The sequence below is a fragment of the Ooceraea biroi genome, chromosome 11 (assembly GCF_003672135.1).
Source record: "Ooceraea biroi isolate clonal line C1 chromosome 11, Obir_v5.4, whole genome shotgun sequence".
Classification (NCBI taxonomy): Eukaryota; Metazoa; Arthropoda; class Insecta; order Hymenoptera; family Formicidae; genus Ooceraea; species Ooceraea biroi.
In genome coordinates this window covers 771,593-786,776 of record NC_039516.1, presented here as the reverse complement: position 1 = coordinate 786,776, position 15,184 = coordinate 771,593, and the positions used below count along the sequence as shown (strand labels likewise).

At 36.0% G+C, this 15,184-nt stretch overlaps 3 protein-coding genes across 6 annotated transcripts; 2 read left to right on the top strand and 1 right to left on the bottom strand.

The window, feature by feature from the left end:
* The first annotated feature begins 31 nt into the window (after positions 1–31).
* On the top strand, positions 32–4,167 carry LOC105274627 (ETS-related transcription factor Elf-5). The gene is made up of 7 exons (XM_011330911.3): positions 32–576; positions 1,372–1,507; positions 1,996–2,250; positions 2,976–3,047; positions 3,126–3,206; positions 3,294–3,489; positions 3,570–4,167. Exons 1-7 carry the CDS (start codon positions 535–537, stop codon positions 3,679–3,681), a joined length of 894 nt encoding a protein of 297 aa, XP_011329213.1. The 5' UTR covers positions 32–534; the 3' UTR covers positions 3,682–4,167.
* A 191-nt stretch (positions 4,168–4,358) lies between these two features.
* On the top strand, positions 4,359–6,714 carry LOC105274629. Of its 3 annotated transcripts, none has more exons than XR_893105.3 (5): positions 4,359–4,842; positions 5,098–5,386; positions 5,458–5,633; positions 5,721–5,863; positions 6,357–6,714. XR_893105.3 is itself a non-coding variant. In XM_011330914.3 (4 exons), exons 1-2 carry the CDS (start codon positions 5,018–5,020, stop codon positions 5,623–5,625), a joined length of 537 nt encoding a protein of 178 aa, XP_011329216.2. In that variant the 5' UTR covers positions 4,849–5,017; the 3' UTR covers positions 5,626–5,633; positions 5,721–5,863; positions 6,357–6,714. The 3 variants fall into 3 exon arrangements, 1 of the variants encoding a protein (XP_011329216.2); XR_893104.3 differs by having other exon boundaries at positions 4,359–4,940; XM_011330914.3 differs by lacking the exon at positions 4,359–4,842 and having other exon boundaries at positions 4,849–5,386.
* Positions 6,715–7,661: 947 nt separating this feature from the next.
* Positions 7,662–13,953, bottom strand: LOC105274630 (claspin). Of its 2 annotated transcripts, XM_011330917.3 has the most exons (10): positions 13,352–13,953; positions 12,741–12,949; positions 12,418–12,528; positions 12,060–12,262; positions 11,873–11,970; positions 9,121–11,685; positions 8,810–8,943; positions 8,284–8,505; positions 7,985–8,185; positions 7,662–7,847 (listed from the first exon to the last, which is right to left on the bottom strand). In XM_011330917.3, the coding sequence occupies exons 1-10, from the start codon at positions 13,554–13,556 to the stop codon at positions 7,788–7,790; spliced, it is 4,008 nt and encodes a 1,335-aa protein (XP_011329219.1). In that variant the 5' UTR covers positions 13,557–13,953; the 3' UTR covers positions 7,662–7,787. The 2 variants fall into 2 exon arrangements, with proteins under 2 accessions (XP_011329219.1, XP_011329217.2); XM_011330915.3 differs by having other exon boundaries at positions 12,741–13,953.
* Positions 13,954–15,184: the final 1,231 nt, after the last annotated feature.

The following is a 15,184-nucleotide window of genomic DNA, read 5'->3' as shown; positions in this document are numbered from 1 at the left end:
CAGCTACAGCGACTCGGTGGTGATTGGCCGCGGCTGCAGAGCGGGAAATCCCCGTTGAAACCTGCCCGACCGCGCCGCGGTTGTCCCACTGCAGTCTCGTATTTGTCTTGCCCGTCATCATTCTCCGTCGAGTAAAGACCTCGGGTACGCTCGGTCGGCCAGTCGCTCGCTGGAACCGAGCTGCGAGTCCGAGATTGATAGCGGCGTAACGCGATATATAAAGCGCCGGTGCGCCTCCCTTAATCTCGTGTTCCTTAAATCGGGAATACGCGAGCGATCGATTATCGCGCGATTTACAGCACACGCGTCCCTCGTGAATCAACGCACGTGCTTTTCACGCGTGTTTGCACGCTTTCCATTTTCTGCTTGATTCTTTTATATATATATATACGACTGCCATCGCCACGTACAAATATATTCGCGAATGCGGCAGACGCGACGTGGTGCATCCTCGTGAAACACACATTATCGTTGTCTGTTGATATTGTTAATGATAAGATTAAGGTGAAAGTGTTGGTGCCGTCGCGTGAAAAAATGGATTCGTTTAATAACTACGGCAGGAGCGACCTGTCAGAGGTGAGCCGAAAACAGGAAATGCACGATATTAATATTATTTTATTCGATTCATTAGTTTGTTTATTATTACGTTATTTTTTCCTTATTTTTTTGTCCGAGACGTGCCGCGAGTGCGAATTACGTTCGGGCGTTTCTCAACAAAAAGCACACGGTTCATTTAAATTTCATAAAGGACACGCTCATTTTAACGAACTAGATAAAATATCGTTATCGTTCAACGTTCAACATTTTCCTTTTCAACAACGATTAAATACGATCGCGATTCTAGCAAAATTTAATTAACTGCTTCGTTTATCCAGTCGCAGTTATCGTCGGTTACGAGTCTCGTGTCGCACTCCTCTTTTATTTTATCTCGGATATCTTTTTTTCAGCTAAAATTAATTAAGTCAAAGAGTGCTTGAAAATAGATTCTTCATTGACGCAATGTAAATCCGGACGTTGACGAGGATTGGAGTCGTTTCTTTTTAACATTCTGCGTAAAATCGAAAATCTTTTTATTTGGCAATTTTTAATTATTTAATTATTTAGATATCCAAGATTTGTTCCATTTATTTTATTTATGTTGAAAAATTTGATTCTGATTTTCTGTGTAAGGATCTGTCATTCTAGTCGAATTAGATTTTCTGCGCGCGCGCGCGTGTGTGTGTGTGTGTGTGTGTGTAATGTAAACGAAGTAGATGCTAATCTTGATTTCTTTCTTTTTTTTTATAATTCAATCAGACACACAGCATACACACTTTAAAGCGCGTTCTTTTCGAGATATCACGAGAAATCTCTTAAACTCTCTGATTACAGATGTATTCATCGTTCATTAATTTACCTGAAGAGGAAAACACTCATCTACTGCTGGACATGGACACACTGGTTCCGAAGCGGAGCAGTTTCTTAGCGAGCCGCGGTTGCGAGCCAGCTAAGAAGAAATGTTCGCTCGGTAATAATGCATAACAAGTGGAAACATATTAATTTTGACCTCTGCATCAGAAAATAATCGTTTTCCTATTCATTGAGCTTTCCCCTGTCATCGAGATCGATACATATGTATTATTCACGCATTATTCACGCGCTTGGATTCGAGAAAATGACGATGCTACTAATGCGTTTTCACGTCGCTCGTCTTCATCGAGGCAATCTGAAACGTTCATGAAGGCTCCTCGATACACGTCTGCGATTACTGACGCAGCGATTGTTGGAAGGGGGTTTCCCGGGACTGCTTAGCGTTGACGTGTTGCATCGGTTTATGGAAAACCGCACTCCGACTTTAGCATTTAATCGTTTGATCGTTCTGCGCGACGATGTCTCGCATTTCAAATGCATTTACGTAAATTTAATATACTTTAATATACAGCGGATCGGCGCGAAGTGCTAAGCGGTAAAACTCGGTCTTTAAATCGTTCACTTATATTTTATTCGATGGGACAGGTAACGAGGGCGAGGAGATCGACGGCACCGGATGGTCGGACAAACCTGTCAAAAACTGGTGTCAAGAAGAAACGATAAATTGGCTGATGTCAGCCGCGTCGTACATGGGACAGCCTTATAGCTCTATCCAACACAGCCTTGCCGTACCTGGGAAGGAGATCGTTACCTTTACGCGACAAGATTTCATCAACCACGATCCCATATACGGGGACCAATTGTATGATCTTCTTCACTCGCAACATGGGTCAAATCTATGTATGTACAATATATATATGCATGTAATATAAAGACCTTTTCACGACACTTCAGTCAACTCGAAGAATAACAAAAAAAATTTGCTATTAAGATTTTCGCCTCCAAATGAACTCAGGAATCTACCATTAATTAACGAATAATACGGTAGATCTGGGACACTCTGTATATCGCGTATATAAATTTTAATAACTATTTTAGTAACTATCGGATTCCCATATAAAAATTTGTTTAATTTTTCATCTGAATCATCTCTGAAACAGCTCTTTGTCCAGAAATCTGGGCAATTCTGAAAAGACAGAATTACGAAGTTGCCTGAAAGATGGTCAAAAGTAACAGAAAAAAGCTACTTCAACGTTTTCGTATGCATGCGTGCGTGCGTGTGGTACTCGCTTTAAATTTAAATTTAAAAGATCGAACAGTATTCCAGCTCGATATTTATACATCTCCCACTACTTCCCAAAATTCGAAACTTTTTATTCAACATTAAAGATAAATTCTTCAAAATATAAAGTCAACTTCTTTTTATTGTATTTCAATTCAATTTACTCAATATATTAAATACATTAAATAAAGTGGTGTTATGTATCTCGAGAAAATGTTGAGTAAAAATCTGAAAATAATTATTAAAGTTCATAAGCAAAATAATCAAAATCCTGAGAAGTACAATAGACTTTGAAATCAGCATTGTCAGCATTGATATTTAAAGCATCAATTAATTTGTGCAGTGCCGTCGTTTGATACTATTCAGCCACAATCGGAGGACGAGTATGCGCGAATTAGTTCCAACAACATATCCGGTAAATTCTTAAGAAAAGAAAACAATTGGTGCATTTAGTCCCTTATCTTTTGCATTGATGTTCTTCTGATTTTTTCAGATGCGGAATCAGATAATAGCGTGGAAGTTACTACAAAGAGATTACCTGGCAGACCGAGAGTCTTGAAGACCAAAAAAAATCGTAAGTATCGTAGACAAGACGCTGCTAGATATAATCCGGAAATGTGTCTAATGATTTTAAATGACAGAAATTTAATCGCATTTATAGCTGCCAGTCAAGGAAAATTATGGGAATTTATTAGAGATTTATTACGTAATAGAGAAACGTGTCCAAGTTTAATTTGCTGGGAGGATTATTCACAGGCTAAATTTCGTTTTGTAAAGAGCGACGAGGTAGCAAAACGATGGGGATCCCGGAAAGGAAATACGAAAATGACTTATGAGAAACTCAGTAGAGCTATGAGGTAGTAATAATAATAATAATGTCCAACGCGTTGAGAGACAGTTGAACATTATTTGTCAATCGTGTGTGTGGCATTTGCAGGTACTATTACAAAAGCAAAATATTTTTGCCGGTGCTCGGTCGAAGATTGGTGTATCAGTTTGGGCCAAACGCGAAAGGCTGGCAAACGGATAACCCAAATTTCCGACATTGAAATGATGGAAAGAAGAAAAAGAACAAAGGATTCGATATAACGAAGCGACCTCGATGTGTAAAATTGACAAAATGTACAATTACATGTCCCACGTGATATTCTTCAACGTTGCAAGGACAATTGGTGCTGCTAACGTGCTCTACACGCTTGTACTACAAACAGCGCCAAGTATGGCTATATTTTTCGCGGCCAAAGACGTAATAGTGATAGTGAGGCAGTCGTACGAAAGATGGAAGGAAAAAGATTCAAGTTTTCTTCTTTATTTCAATTTCTGCGTTTCTCATATTAAACACTTTGTACTTTATACCGTGATATTGCTATGTCTATAATGTTATTGAAGACAATATTCCATATGATAATTATGATTGTGACATCCTTAGAAATAGTATAGTAATATCTGCGAGGAACAGTGCCTATTTAAAACCAGAGTAATGTCGAAAATAAAATAATAAAGAAAGGATTTCTTTTGGGAAATCACAAGAAAAAGTTTTATTATTTTTTATTAAAAAAGAAACCTTTTCAAAAAAAAAAAGGTACAAAAAAGACACTAAGTGCATACAAAGAGTTAATGTACAACAACGATTAATACAAATTAAAATAAGCAAATTTTCCTATAAAACATCCCAGACAGCACACATGTCGAAAATCGGGACATAAAACGTCTTTTCGATGTCTTTTCGACGTCTTTAAGATATAGTGTCTAAAAGACGGCGAAAAGACGTTTTATGTCCCGATTTTGAACATGTGTGCTGTCTGGGATATGTCACAAAATCAGTTCCGTGTGCGCTCGGGACCACTCGACTGTCCCGAGCGCACACGGACACGATACGTAGCTTATGTGCGTCATCCCCTCCACGTGCTAGAACGTGCGGCTAGAATCTGGCACGTGCATGCTACCAAGCAGAGATGAAGATCGCGCGGGCTCACGCCTCACCGTAGTGGAGAGGATGAACGCGCAAGCTGTGTTCGGAAACATCACCCGAGTGTCCCAGTGTATCATTTTTCCTTGTTGTTCAGCGAATGAACAACAAGGATAAAATGATACACTGGGGCACTCGGGTAATGTTTCCGAACACAGTCCAAGCGGCGCAAGCGAGAACCGCGTACGTGTGCGCTCCGCTGATTGGTTCATCGCTTGTGTGCGTCATCCCCTCCCCTACGGTGAGGCGTGAGCCGCGGCCGCGATCTGGCATCTCTGTACCAAAGCTCAGTTTCTGGCATCGATACTTCGCGATCCTTTAAGACTTTTTAAGTTATTGGTTAGATTTAAAGTATTGGCAGTATCATACACGATCGATTGTTGACGATCCGTCGTTCTAAACTAACTGTCGTGAAAATGATGAAAATGGCCATGTCCAAACGTCCATGTCCAGACGTAGAAATAAGTGTTTACCGATTCATGCTTTATTGCTACAGTCAAGGCAAGAGTGCTGAAGAAACTCAAAGACTGATATGTGAGATGTATCGAGAAAATACTCTGTCTATCGATGACTGTGAGAAACGTTTTGACGAGTTTAAGTCAAGTCGTGCCGTCAAGCTACGTGATATAAGGATCAGCAGATTGAGTGCAATGCTTAAGGAAAATCCGAACCTAACGCAAAGAGAGCTTGCACGACAGCTTGGAATGTGTCGATCAACAGTAAGCAAGTACTTGAAGAGAATAAATGCGAAGCAGCAGAAAAAGAAAGAATTATTTGATAAACAGGTTGAGTAATGTGAGCTGGTGCTTTTTTATCTCGCATATAATTTTACGTAACTTTTAACGTGCACTTTTAGGTGACTGCAGTTGCAGTTTGGCTCTTGGACAATAATCAAAAGATGTCTCGGTACAGCGCACACCTAACAAATCTGCTTGAAGCGTACCACGAGCAGCAGCTGCTTCCTTTTTACTTGGAGAATTACAAAGCTTGCGATCAGTATTTCAAGACATCTAGTGTAATATAATAATTTTTGTAAGTTTGGAAATGTTAAAAAATGTACATCATCAGTTTTTCTGAAAGGCTTTTTTCTAATTTCCATATACTGTGATTTGGTTGCAGGTTTTATTGTTCCACAGCCATTTCTAGAGGAACGTTGCTTCAGGTCTAAAGCTTTGATGGAGATCAGGAAATTGATTTCAGATCAGGCAACAACTGATTGATGAAATTGATTAAAGCATGCCGAATTTAGCAATTGATATCAAGTACGTATTGCATATGTACATCCTTTTTCTGAAGCCTGAATTAGACTCAATCCTTGTCGACATAATTGGGAGGGCGTAATAACAGAGGTTTTCCGGCAGTGTATGAACCAATGGCTTAACACGTCTCTTTTGAGAGACGGAGCCCAGTTTTCCATACTCGAGAATATATTTGTATCAAATCTTGCTGTGTATAGCTGTCATTACCAGAAATGAGACGATCAAGAATCCAGTAGAGTTATTTTTGTGCAGCAAAAATTCGAAATAATAGTATATTAGTTTTATTATATTTATTATATTAGGGATCAGGTTAGAATAAAATTTCTGTGATCAAGTGATTGGACCTGGATTTCTCCTGGTCATGAGTCTGGTACTCTAGCTGTTAGACCGCTGTTGCCACCTTGAAGTCATAAAGTCTTTTGATAATCATTATAATACAAAGCCAAATGTTACTTCTCTGAATACATCTCTTTTATTTAATTATTTGAATTTGTAGGAAAGACAACGTAAATGTCACAGTGTTTGTACGTGTTCAAGCGTGTTGCTGTGATCAATTTAAACAGTAGACTTTATAAACATATCAAATTCAACATTAACAATTACCTAGATGGCCGTTCAAAGTTAAGACCTGAATTACAGTTTTAATAAAATTGATTATATTTTTTTATTTTGTATTCGACAGAGATTAAAAATCATAAGTTGTTTTTTGAAATTGCTGAGATTAATTTAAGTAAAAGATTGATAATTATATGTATCAAATTCACAATAGTTACTTAGATAGCCGTTTAAAGCTGAGAACTAAATTACAGTTTTATAAAAATTTATTATATTTTGTGTTTTGTATTCAACAAAAATAAAAATCACAAATTGTTGAAATTGACGTAAATCCTGTATGGTAAATCGTCTCGCTACAAGTCCATTCCCTTCCACACTAACATTAATTCAGCAGAGAAAGAACAATCATGAGATTCTTCATACGATTCTGTCCATTTTAAATCGCAGTGCGCGATGTATTATGGTCGAAGGACTATTAAATTTTAACAATTTGATTTTTATTTTTGTAAAAAAATTGATTAAAAAAAATAAATTTTACATATTTTGATAAAATAAATCAGAAATAATAAAAAGAAAAATGTAACTATATTCTTACATATATATTGGATTGCAATATGAGACTTTGTAGCGTTAATTCTTTTTATGACAAAAATGATAAGTTTTGGAAAAACAAAATTGTAAAGTTACCGCAAACACGTCAAATGGTAGTGCTCGCAGTGTACAATGAGCGACTACTTCCCTATTACTCGAAGATTTGCAACACTTACACTGCCAGCAATGTTTGAATAGACAACTGGTAGCGTAATATAATTTTTGTAAGATTAAGAAGCATGTATTTTGCATCAATCTTAATCGTCGGTTTCTCAGAATGTAGTATACTCTATATCTCAGGATTGCCAACGATTAACAGCGACAGAAAATGCTTATGAATTAAATATCAATTAAACTGTGTATAGTAAATAACAAAATGTATTTTACTATTTACTATTTTAATAAATGTTGCTATTTATTATATGTATATTTTTCTACTTTCAAATGTACATTTTTCTAATATTTCTATATACTTGGTCGCAGGTCTTACCGTTCCGCACATACTACATATGTGATTAAATAAATATTTATACATATGTATAATAATTGCTTGGAATTTCACTAGAAAAACGCTATGAACTTTTGTTACAACCCTATATATAAAAAATACAATAAAATAAGATACTTATTTCTGTTAGTAATTAAATAATTAACATTTTTTATATGTAACATTTTTATATATTTCCAAAAATAATAATTCATTTGTACATGTATAACTCAATGAGAGTTTAAAAACGTGGAAGAGTTAGATTAAATTATTTTTGCTCTTCAAGGGACACTTCTATTTTCGCCTTTTCTTTGTTGCTAGTGGAAAATCTGACGTGTTCTTTCTCTTTTGAGGCTGCAAAATACATTTTCGTCAAAATATTTATTATATCTTGTATATTTGTATATTTTAAAGTGGAAATTATTAGAGTCAAAATTTATGACTCCACGATGCCTTTTACCATTGACCATTGAAATAATAGAAATAATTACCCTATCTTGCGATGCCTGATCCTCTTCTCCAGTTTTCACCTCTGCATTAGACATATCATTTGTGCGTGGCTCAACATATTGGAAGACACATTTTCGCGAGTTTACCATGTGTGAAATAGAATCACCTTGCTTTGCCAGCGAAGCTAGTCTTGCCAGTGACTGTTCTCCTCGCGCTAAGTAGGAACGTTTCTTCATAATATTCTGTAAAATGTATGTTCGCATGAAGCTATTCGAAGAGTAAAATGAGATGGCAATATGGTATGCCGTATTCTCACGAAACCTTAACTGTACAATCTTACGTGTAACTTCTGAGACTTCTTTCCCATAATTGATCCACCTAAGAGATCCGTCATGCTCCGTGGCATAATTGGTTCCATCTCTTCAGAGGCGTCTATTCTATCAGAAGAAACGTCTTGTTGTTTTTTTAACTTATCGTTTTCAATTTTTTTAAGTGCCTCCACTCCGAGTTTAAACATCTTACTGTCGTGTAAATCGTCTTCAACATCAGTACTTGAACATTGCTAGAAATATAAAATGTAAATCTTCGTAAAAGTGATTTACATAAATAATAAAATTAGATGTTCTTGCGAAAGTTCGTAAGGTCACAAACAGAAGCGGGGACACGAATCGGAAGTATTGCTCGACGAAAACTTTAATCTTTGAGAGAGAGAGCTCGGAGTTAATGAATCAACAGTATCTCGCCATTTGAAAGCAATGAGAAAGATCCAGAGGAAAGTAAGATGGCTTTAATATAATACGAACTTTTGCAAGCACTTTGCATACAAGTATAAAATTACACTTGCACAAAGTGCAATAAAATTATACCTTTCTCTCTTCAATAAACTTGTCCCTCTCGCGTCTGAATTTACTCCACTTTGCTTCTTCTTCATCTTCTTGCTCGTCCACCCAGCCATCGTTTTCATCAGGTACTCGAAACTGTTCGTTATCTTCTATTTTATCTAATGTATAAAATATGATATTATTAATACTATCATAAATATCATAAAATCACACATACGAGCGCGTTGAAACATTAGATATCACATAAATGAAAATCACAATAAAATTCAATAGAAAAAAAGTATTATTATATTTTGTGAAATCAATAGAAAAAAATTACATGTATATTCTCGTACCTATATTCCGCCATTTAAATTTGCGCTCGCGGCCTGTTCCATCCGTGTGCAAGTCTCCATCCTCGAATAATAATTCTTTAAGCAATCTAACTTCTCTCTTATCCTCGTCCAACATCTGTTTCATATGAATCTTCCCCAATTCGTCTCTCACTTTATGTTCGTCTATATGTTCATCGTCACCGTCTTCAAATTCTAGTTTATCCAAATCTTTTTCGTCCTCATCGACAGAATCCCAATCACTTCCACTTAATTCGGCTTCTTCCTCCAGAAAATCAGCTGCGACTTTTTTAATGTCTTTTTCTGGTGCAATTATCATTTCGTTCTCTTCGGAATCGTAATATACATATTGTTCTGCATTTTCGTTATCTGCATTATCGCTCTCTTCATCGTAGGATTTCTGTGCATCTTCTTCTTCTTCTGAATCAGATAAAATCAATTTTTTCATTGAACGTCTCTTGGGTTTAAATAATGTATCAGCATTATCCAATTGATCGTCATCGTCTGAAGAAGCAATCGTTAATTTTAGCTTCGAATCCGTCGCACTAACTTCTTTTTCTTCCGCACAATTTACAGACTTATTGGAATCTTCAGCCAACATTACTTTCATACTTCGAGAGATTTCGTTGTCTGTTTCTTCGATTGTTTTCGATTGTTTGACATCAGCTGATTTTGTATTTAAATTTCCTGAGAACAGCTCGGACAACTGCGATGATCTAGTGACATCAAATTGCGAGGAAGGATCTTTTAAACTCAGATCAGCGCTTGGCATAGACTCAAATTTACCCGAACACAACTTCATAAGATATTCGTCATCGATAGTTTCTTCCCCGATATCGTCAAACAGTCTTTTCTTCGAAATAGTTTTGCTTCGAATGCCGCTTGCATGCTCGAAGGACTCGTCATTCTGCGTACTTTCCATAGAAATAGATTCATGTTTATCAACCATATACTTGTTCTTCTCTGGCGAATCCTTCTTGACAGAATCCAAGGTAGTATTCAATACACTTAACTGCGTTATAGGAGAAACAAAATCGAGCATGCTCGTCTTTACCAAAGGTGTTTTACACGTCTGGCTTTTTGTACAGACTTCTATGTTCTGCTGACGAACGGGTGTATTCCACTCATCCTCGCTCATCGAGTCACTGCCTTCAGAATGTTTCTTAGACGCATCTACATTCGTCATAATATTCTTGATTGGATCACTTTCGTTTTCCAGATCATTCGCATCCATGTCCGATAGATCTTGAAATTCATGCATTAATTCTTTCGTTTCTTTATCTCTTTTATTTTTGACAATATTTGTACGAGTGTTATCAGTGCCTTGAAAATCAGGTTCACTTTTATCCTCTACATCTGCATCTAAATCTTCATGTTCTCTTTCTTCTTCTTCTTCTTGATCGGTCTCTATTTCTCGATCCGTATCACTTTCGTTGTCTGCTTCCTGTGCACCGATATTCGAACCCTCGTCATCCGTAACCTCAGCCTCGTCATCTGCAAATAGACATTTCCTCCTTTTTTTATCCTCCAGACAAACATCGTCCTCTTCGGGTTCACTCTCTCCGCTCTCACTCAACTCAAGATTCTTCGCTTTTTCTTGCTCATCGAAATCATAATCACTCTCTTCCTCCTCGTCCCAGGTTTTCTTCTCTTCCACTTCTTGTTCCGTCATTTTCTGTTTCCACCGTTCGTTGCTTATCAAGGTCATTTGCAGTTTTAGATCCTCTTGTAAGCGTCGTCGTTGGACTCCCGGCTTACTTAACTCAGGATGCTCATCAATAGGAGATAATTTATATGGCAGTGCCTCCTTGATTGGGACGGGACCGTTTTCAGTGTCTTGCAAGCGTATCACAGTTACTTCAGACTCATTATCATCAGCCTTCTTCTTCGTCGTAAAGTGCTTGCTAAAAAATCTATCTAACAAAGCGTTCACACCCTTCTTGTTCGGCTTCACGTCGTGCGTCAGGTCTATAATCGTACCCGGCGAGCCTTTCAACGTAACTTTATCTGGTATAAATTCTGGTAGTAGTCTGTCCCTATCTGTCACAATGTCATCTGCGAACGTTGGAAGTGGCAAACCAAGTACATGACCGTCAGACGTTTCATCTTCCTCTGCTGAAGCATCAATTCGACTTTCCGATGGAGTGTCACCGACTGAAATCGCAGATTGTGATACGTCGGTTACTTCAACGCAATCAGTTTGTCTTCCATTATTTTCATTATTTTGTACGATGCAATCGTTAGACGTTGAAGATGTAGCATCGCTCGTCGCACGTTCCTTGCTTCGAAGTTCTTCACCCACTTCCTCATCATCACGTATCTCATTAACATCTTGCTTCTTCTCATCGGTAACAGATTTTTCTGCATCCAAAGCAGTAAAAATAGCTTCAATTATCTGCTCTGTTGATTCTTGTTCATCGTGACTGTCGTCGAAAATCTCGCTCGTTGTATTCTTGCAATCCGGATCAAATAATTTTCTTGATACACAGGATCTCTGAAGATCTTGATTGCGTTCGATTGACGTCGGTTGAGGTAGTGCATCAGATTTATCTCGGCTGCTGCTCTTTTCTGTTAAGAGAGATAACGCTTGATTTATTTTGCAAAAATGTTTTTGTAATATCTTGAGCTGTAATCTCTTGTTTAATATAAAAATCATAATTATCTTTAATATTTTGCGATCTTTAATAGTCGAATATTCAATTATTTATAATTATTGAGGATACTTCATCAATTTTCATAAAAGAGCTTTTCATACCTTTGCTAGTAGTACTTTTACTATTAAGGTGTTCCATCTCATCCTCCGAATCCGAAGATGAGAAAAAATGTTCTTTTTGTCGTTCTTCTATCACTTGACTTTTGAAAATTAAACATAAAAATCGATCATCATTTTGTATCTCAAATATCATTTTACGACATCGATTTACGTAAAATGTAATACTCACCTTACTAACAGTGCTGACGTTTTCATTTTTCTAGCCATCGACCCACCCTTTGGAAGAATCAACCTTTTTCTATTTAGAAACTCTTCTAATGTCCGCTGTCTCGGTCTATGATACGGTAAAGAAATTCTTGTTTCTCGTAATAAACGTTGGCTCTCGCTGTGTATCTGACGCATTGCCTCATTCTTAGAAGCTCTTATAGATCCCTGTTTCATGAAGTTAGAATCCTGACATTAGTTTTGACTTTTGCCCCGTAAACAAATATATACCACATCTTATTAATTATATGAAATAAAAAAATAAAATAAAGATCTTTAAGATAATATAAATGTATGCCTTTAAGAACAGTATAAATGAATACCTTTCGCTTTTTAATAGAATTTTCTTTAACATCCTTTTTAGATATATCACCATCAACAGATTTGTGACCTGCTTCCTTTTGTTTTCCTTTAGACTTGGAATCTATTAGAATCTGAAAGAAATGGACAAAAGTTTTTTTAATAGTACTTAAAGTACAAGTGTAGTTATATGAATTTATATGTTGTATGTAGTTATATGAAATCCTAGTTTTATAAATTTTTTAGCCTATAAAGTAGCAATATATATTGAATAATTTTTATATGAAATCATGTTATACTTTAAAAAGTAATAAGATAAAATATTAAAGTTTATGTATTTGCTTACACTGGTATCAGTTTCTTCAATTGTTTCAGGAGAGTCATCAGCACTGTTCGTTTTTATATCATCTTCAGATTCGCTGTCTATTATTCTCAAGCTTTTATTCCTCTTTTTATATTTTGCAATTTGTAAATATTCAGACGGTTCAGGAATATGCTTCACATTAGTAGTGACAGATTTATCATAATTATTAGTTTCTTCTTCAGAATCACTATCTACAAAATCCAAGAATCTGTTTTTAGTAGTATTATCATCATCCTCACTGATGCATGTAACATTAGCTCTTAATTTATTTTCTTTAAGTTTATCAAGATTCATTCCATTGTCTTGATAATTATCAGGCAAATTTGAGGTTTCAATAATTTGTAATTTTTCAGCATTGTTATCATCCAACTTTTCGTAATTATTAGTTTCTTCTTCAGAATCACTAGCTACAGAGGCCAAGAATCTGTTTTTAGTAGTATTGTTAACATCATCCTCACTGATGAATGTAACATTAGCTCTTAATTTATTTTCTCCATATTTATCGACTTCAAGTCCATTATCCTGATAGTTATCATCAGCCAGATTTGTGATTTCAATAATTTGTAACTTTTCACGATTGTTATCCACATTACCATTGAACAATGTAGTATTGCAAACATTTTTCAAGTTTTCTTCAACGTTCTCCTTATGCACTTCTTCTTTGTTATTACTTTTTAAAAGTACCTTCGAAACATCTGAATCATTGTTACTGACAGAATGCTCTTTTTCGCTAAGATCGTTCTGCGAATCGACCTCTGTTACATCAGTAACCGAGCAAGCCGTAACTGTATCCATCATCAAAATTATGAGAAATCTTTTTCTTAAAATAGTAAAGAATAAATGTAAAATAATGCTTGTAAAGGTACAGCAAATTCAGATTCTTCTTCGTAGTATTTAATGGCACCCGATCCCTTGCAGGTTCGATATGGCCAATTGCGAAAATGAATTAAAAACAAAATACGAAATACGGAATAACTAGTTGAGAAAAAAACTCGGGACAATCATTGTACACCTGACGACTGTCCCCTTCGGAAATGAGCAAATTCAAATCACACGACACGCGTTCTCAAGCATAAACATGAGGAAAATGTGACTATACTCGAAACAATTGAAATAGTTGCGTTCAATGAAACTTGACAAAACAGACGACGCGCGCGTAAAATATAGTCATAGAAATAATAAGAATCTAGATGACTGAACGTAGTGTAAGAACGATATTATAGCCTGTTTTTATGTTAGGTGCTCGCAAAAATTCATGAGCAACGACTTAATAATCGTTTCCTTTATATTAAGGTTATATTAGCCTTTTATTCTTTATATTTATTTATTACATCTATTATCAGAAAAGCAAGACGGGTCACCGCGTTGTCGCGTCCTGTGTGCAGAAGCCCTTACAGATATTTATGTATGATCTTAAGATATTTATTAGCCAATCAGATAGCTGTATTAGTATCTAAGATATACTTAAATTATTTTGTTATTAGAATGCACTATGAAAATCACCGCCGTATAGTTAGCAGACAAATATGATAAATCTTTTTTTTTATTGCAATCGTTTGGGAATCATTTGGGAAAGTTTAGGAAACAACTTTTAGAGTTTGCGAAATAATAGTTTTTTAATAATTAATGAAAATTAGTTGAGTGTACTTGCTATGAAAATTAGTACGATTCCAAATAGGTTTTCAATTCATGTGAAGCGAGGTCCACGCAAAGCAAGGTTCTCATATTGTAACTTCACGCAGTACTTTTGGTCATCTGAAAGTTTTGTTATTTTTTTTATGTGGAAGAGTACTAAGTGACGGGCGAAGCCCGTCTCCTCGTGCTCTTCCACCCAAGCATATACTTTCCCAGTATAAAAAATTAATAATATTACAGTAAGGAAGTTTATATGTATTCTGTATTCTGTAAAGAAGAATACACCTTTCTTTTTTATTACGCCTCTAAAGTCACTTCGAAAATCTTCATTATATTCCTTTATTTTATTCTGATACGGGACCGCCTCAATCTTGTGCGTACAAATTGCCAAATTTTTGTAAAAAGCATTTTAACTGTAATTTTTGTGCAAATAGCAACACTGTTTCACTAGTCATTCCAGGATCACCTTAATTATAAAAATTATTGCTTCTCAAACTGTGAAAGTGCCTTCCTAAACTTGCCCAAACGATTCCCAAATGATTGCAATAGAAAACATTAGGAAACAATGAGATATATCGAAGATTATAAACATTTTCCATTATATAGGCTATGGTCAAAAAATCCCTAGATTTTTGGCTTCACGTTTGGGAATCTATCACGTAACTTTTCCCCTAGGATGGAAAATGAAAATTTCGCGTGAACTTTTACGTTATGATTTGCTGCTGAGATGAAGAAATTTTCATTTTTCATTTTCCATCCTAGGGGAAAAGTTACGTGATAGATGCCCTGGT

Coding starts and splice junctions, on each gene's coding strand:
- LOC105274627 (XM_011330911.3), top strand. CDS start 535: ATGGATTCGTTTAATAACTACGGCAGGAGCGACCTGTCAGAG. Junction 1,508..1,995: donor TAAGAAGAAATGTTCGCTCG/GTAATAATGCAT, acceptor TCGATGGGACAG/GTAACGAGGGCGAGGAGATC. Junction 2,251..2,975: donor GCAACATGGGTCAAATCTAT/GTATGTACAATA, acceptor TAATTTGTGCAG/TGCCGTCGTTTGATACTATT.
- LOC105274629 (XM_011330914.3), top strand. CDS start 5,018: ATGATGAAAATGGCCATGTCCAAACGTCCATGTCCAGACGTAGAAATA. Junction 5,387..5,457: donor AAGAATTATTTGATAAACAG/GTTGAGTAATGT, acceptor GTGCACTTTTAG/GTGACTGCAGTTGCAGTTTG.
- LOC105274630 (XM_011330915.3), bottom strand. CDS start 13,556: ATGATGGATACAGTTACGGCTTGCTCGGTTACTGATGTAACAGAGGTC. Junction 11,686..11,872: donor TAAAAGTACTACTAGCAAAG/GTATGAAAAGCT, acceptor CTCTCTTAACAG/AAAAGAGCAGCAGCCGAGAT. Junction 7,848..7,984: donor ATCAGGCATCGCAAGATAGG/GTAATTATTTCT, acceptor TGTATTTTGCAG/CCTCAAAAGAGAAAGAACAC.